The following is a 5,290-nucleotide window of genomic DNA, read 5'->3' as shown; positions in this document are numbered from 1 at the left end:
ACCGTCCATCGCTCACTGTGACCGAGCTGAGAGTAATAGTCGAGGGGATTTAACAACTTTAAATCTAGCACCTCAGATTACTGATGTCGACCCCTGCCGTGATGAGTTTAAACCCTGATGAGTTTATACCCCCCTGAACACATCACTGATGACAGAATGATTGACATTAAATGATTGACCGATGACGACAAATCAAAAACAAGACGCATTGCATCAGTCATGAAAGAATCTGACACGAGAATAAAGTTAAATAACTTCATACACGTGTCTGTCTATCTATCTATCTATCTATCTATCTATCTATCTATCTATCTATCTATCTATCTATCTATCTATCTATCTATCTATCTATCTATCTATCTATTCTAGACCAACAGACATCTATAATGATTTATAAAACGGTCCTGGATTCTGATTGGCTGAGCCAGGTGCAAAGCTGCTGTAAAATAAACTACAAACACACACCTTTGTTTACTTCTGCGTGTTGCTCGGCAACTACTTTGTTAGAACCACAACTGTTTCCGAGGAACTTCATTGTTTGGTGGAAGAATACTGTTTTTAATAATATTATTACACTTTATTTGCTCTGTTTTATTCTGTAAAACCTTACTACATATATGGAATAACCGTTGATGAAAGCAATTAGCCCCGCGAAGCCAGAATATAAATACATAACGGTTTTAAGGGGTGTTTAGTTTATAAATTCTCATAGCAGCCTGACTTGTAAAGACGACCTGCCTTCTGTAAGTTACAGCAGAGCCCCATCTCCATTTCATTTAATTCCATTGTAGGCCTGAAGTTGTCTGGGATGAGAATTGAGATGGACGCGTCGGCAGGCCAATATCCAGAACAGCAGGGGGCAGGGGAGACCTTTAGGGCCGTCTTCCTGAGTCCCGGGGCCTGCTGGGCGGTCCCTCACCTGCGCGTGTTTAAAGCCTGAGGTGAGGCTTTCCTTCAGAGACCTGACGCAGTGTCCACCACAGCTCCACTCTGGACTCCTCGGGATTACTTGAAAATGTTTACTGGTCTTGCCACGCAAAAAAACTGAGTGAACTAAGTTAACTAATCATGAGAAAACATCTAATTGATCCACAGGACTGAAGACAACAACTCACTATTTAAAACGGTTTATTAGAGTATATGCTGTAAAATAACGTGGAATTACACAAGTGTGTTGTCTTGTGGGACGTTTTTTTTAATTATTATTATTATTTTTTAAGAAAACCTAAAAAAAAAAAGTCAAGACTATTTTAATGTACGTTTAGTCTGCTGTCAGTATCGCGCTTTTCACGAGTTATAACTTTATTCGGGGATGTTGAGCTCCGTGAAGATGGAATCTCATGAAATTCCGGAATGGAATGCGTTCTACAGCGAGGCAAGTGAGGTAAGTTCGAGAAAATCTTCCGTTTTCTTTTATTTAGATAATAAAATATGTTTTATTTTGTTCAGATTGTTATATAGATAGATAGATAGATAGATAGATAGATAGATAGATAGATAGATAGATAGATAGATAGATAGATAGATAGATAGATAGATTAAGCTTTCGATTACATTGTGATTTTAATTTAACGTTACAGTCTGCTGTTCCCATTTTACATTTAAGTAGATCTAACAGAAAACTTTCTTTGTGAATTCCGCGAATCACAATAACACATTAATGAATTCAATTCATATTTACATTTACTGTATGTGCACAGACACTTTGTGACGGCAAACAGGTGAGATTAAAAAAAAAAAAATATATATATATATATATATATATATATATGTATGTTATTTGTTTAATTCTTTTTTAGAGATTCATTATAATAATTCTAAAGAGGTTTTAAAAACACCGACTCATAGTCTCCGTTTAACTAATAGTTAGTTGTATATGTAAAACGAAATTAAGTAAAAAATTCTTTACACACACACACACACACACACATATAGTCAATACACAGTAGTCAACATTTCATGTGAATCAAAAAAGTTAATAAAAGTTAATAAGAACACATTTTTGTTTTAGGTTTTAGGACAACTTGAAATGTTTTGATCCACTTCAAATGATATATATATATATACATATATATATATATATATATATATATATATATATATATATATATATATATATATATATAAATTACGTATAATATAACAAAGTTAAAATGTGTTATAGTTTGGCATTAACTTTATAATGCAGAAGCCTATAGGCTTGCGTGTATATGTTTGTAAACTATATATGTTTACTAATTTGTTTGTTGATGATGAACATTAATTCTGTATTTTTTTTTTAGATGTATTCCTCTCCGAGCGCCATGAACTCAGTGAGCAGCTTGAACAGCTACATAAATCTGAACTCGGCCTGTTCCACATCCAGCATGAACATGGGGTATCCCAGCGCAGGTCTCAACAGCAGTCCATTGAGCAGCATGGGTGGAGGTCCCAACCACATGAGCCTGTCCCCCGTCGGCTCCTCTCTGAACCACAGTTCTCTGACTCAGCTAGGTTCTTCTGCCTCCTCCCTGGGTCCCCTCTCGCATTACCAAAGCATGGGTCAACCAATGTCCCAGATCAGCTACCCCTCTCCTACCTCTCTCAACCGGACTAAGGAGATGTCCAAGCCATACCGGCGCTCACTGACCCATGCCAAGCCACCATACTCCTACATATCCCTCATCACGATGGCCATCCAGCAGTCCAACAGCAAGATGCTGACTCTCAATGAAATCTACCAGTGGATCATGGATCTGTTCCCGTACTACCGTGAGAACCAGCAGCGCTGGCAGAACTCCATCCGCCACTCTCTGTCCTTCAACGACTGCTTCGTCAAAGTGGCGCGTTCCCCCGACAAGCCCGGCAAGGGCTCCTACTGGGCGCTCCATCCCAATTCCGGGAACATGTTTGAGAACGGCTGCTATCTTCGTCGGCAGAAGCGATTCAAGCTCGAGGAAAAATCTGGCAAAAAGAGCTCGGCGAAGTCTCAGGAGGGCGGCAGCAGCTCCAAGGGCTGCCACAGCGGTGAGGGGATTCAAGAGGAGCACAGTCCCGCCACCGGCTCCGAAGGTGCCGATTCAGCCCATTCCGACAGCTCCCATGCCTCGGAGGAGCAGCAGAGGAGCCTGGTGCAGCTGGATTGCACGTCTCAAGCCCCCAATCTTTCGCACAGCTCGCCAGTGCCAATCCCATCTTCGGGGTCCTCCTCCATGCCCCCGTCCGGCTCGCACCTGCACTCTCAGGGAATGGGAGGCAGCCCTCACCTGCTGGCCAGCCCCATGCAGCACCTGGATCTACAGAACGACCCACTGAAGTCCATGGACCCCCACTACAACTTCAACCATCCGTTCTCCATCACCAACCTCATGTCCAACGAGCAGAAGATGGACCTCAAGTCGTACCAAGACCAGGTGATGGCTTACAACAGCTACACCACAGCTTCTCCAGTGGCCACCAAACAGATCTATGACAGCGCAGGTCCGTCCGCTATTGACACTGGTGCCTACTACCAGACCCTCTACAGCAGGTCTGTCCTCAACGCCTCCTAATGTGTTTACCAGCCATGTGAAATCTACAGACTCTTAATGGCAGGATCTTACATCTTCAACACAGAGCTTGCTTTGCCATTGATAACTAAGCTTGGGTTCCTGAACTCTTAAAAATAAAGGGGGTTTTCACAGTGATGCCACAGAAGGACCATTTCTGCTTCCTCAAAGAACCTTTCAGTGAACAGTTCTTAGAAGAACCATTTGAACCATTGGAGAGTAAGAAAGTTTCCACGGATGATTGGTTGACTGCAGCCTCAAGGTTCTTCTTGGATCCATGCCAATAAATAACCTTTATTTTTAAGAGTGTGCTGAGAAAAAAGCTTTTACCAGAACCAAAGATTGAGTACCAATGCTTTTTTTGTGTGTGTGTGCTTTTTTTCAGAAACTAATTTAATTCACATATATTCAGGAACTAAAGGTTTTGGTTTCGGATGTAACACAGAAGATGTATACAAATGATGCCACGTGTATATACTGTTTTGGGGAAGTAGGAGTCAGGCATTTATTTATGAAGGGAAGAATTTAATATATCATGTATGATTTTGTGTTGTGAAGTTACGTTAACAATGTGATAATAAGAGGACGTGAGCGTGATTGCGGAAGCGTTTGAGTTCAGGTTACTGCTGTGAGCAGGTGTTACTGTGTTACAGGGAAACTCTCCTGTTTTTGTGTTACAGCATAACGCGTGTTCAGTCGAAGTGCACTAACATACAGTGTACGTGTACGGAGAGTGTGTATCATTATGCTTGTCCCTTACACGAGCTGAAGAAATTACTTTTTACTCTTGGCCATCAAGTCATTTTGTACATTCTGAAGATTTTTTTTTAAGTATATATATATAGAGAGAGATAAAAGTTTGACAAAGATGGATAAAACTGTGGTACATCCAACAATTTGTTTTACAGACTTCCCTTTCTAGAAAAACTGGCAATGGCGTTCATGAAAAAGAGGTTGAGGATGTTTCTCTGTTATTGCAGTGTCTCAGCTGAAGCTGTTAGTAAGATCAAGAGAGAATGCACTGTAAGGGCCATTTCCATACAATACTTGCACTAGTGACCTCTCTGTTCTTCACTGCTGGGGGTGGGGGGGGGGGGTGAGATCGTTTTGTTACAGCAATGCTTTGTAACCACCTTTTTATCAGAAGATCCTACAGACCCTATTGAATTTGCCATGATGTATTTTTGTAAGATCTCGTCATTTAAAAATCTCCCTCTGAGATTTCAAAGCAGTTTTAATAATAAAAACTGTCTCAAGCCATCATGTCATAAATACATTTCTTGCAAGTCTTTTTGTAATTTGTAAGAAAGCAGGTCAGAATTGATGTTCTTGTACTGTTTTGTTTATTTAAATCCAGCTTTTTTGGCCTTTGGGCTTAGAAGAGAAGTGTCTTAATATATATATATATTGCTTTATTTGGTTAATTGTTTCATGGTATGTTCTTTTCTTATTAAAAAAACTCACATATCCGTTGGAGTTCTTTTCATTATTACATATTCTTAAAGTAAAAATGTTACTATTGAAAACGTTAAAATGGTTTCATAAATAGACAATGCATTGATCAATCTAAATTAAACTAAAACTAGTTATTTTTAGAACAACATCTGACTCTCTGACATAAACATATTACTTTTATAGGTTTTGTGTAAATTGCTGGATTTTGTATGATGCCTTATAATACCATGATAAATCAAATTAAAAGAAAGACATAAAGAATGAGCAAAATGGGACCTTAATTGCACCCAAGAGGTTCATATAGTACA

At 39.6% G+C, this 5,290-nt stretch overlaps 1 protein-coding gene across 1 annotated transcript; it reads left to right on the top strand.

Annotated features, from left to right (window-relative positions):
- Positions 1–951: 951 nt before the first annotated feature.
- On the top strand, positions 952–4,996 carry LOC127934679 (hepatocyte nuclear factor 3-gamma-like). Its single transcript, XM_052532213.1, has 2 exons — positions 952–1,384; positions 2,283–4,996. Exons 1-2 carry the CDS (start codon positions 1,313–1,315, stop codon positions 3,528–3,530), a joined length of 1,320 nt encoding a protein of 439 aa, XP_052388173.1. The 5' UTR covers positions 952–1,312; the 3' UTR covers positions 3,531–4,996.
- Positions 4,997–5,290: the final 294 nt, after the last annotated feature.

Source organism: Carassius gibelio, chromosome A18 (genome assembly GCF_023724105.1).
Source record: "Carassius gibelio isolate Cgi1373 ecotype wild population from Czech Republic chromosome A18, carGib1.2-hapl.c, whole genome shotgun sequence".
Taxonomy (NCBI): domain Eukaryota; kingdom Metazoa; phylum Chordata; class Actinopteri; order Cypriniformes; family Cyprinidae; genus Carassius; species Carassius gibelio.
Note: the sequence above shows the minus strand (reverse complement) of the source record. Positions and strands in the feature narration are given on the sequence as shown.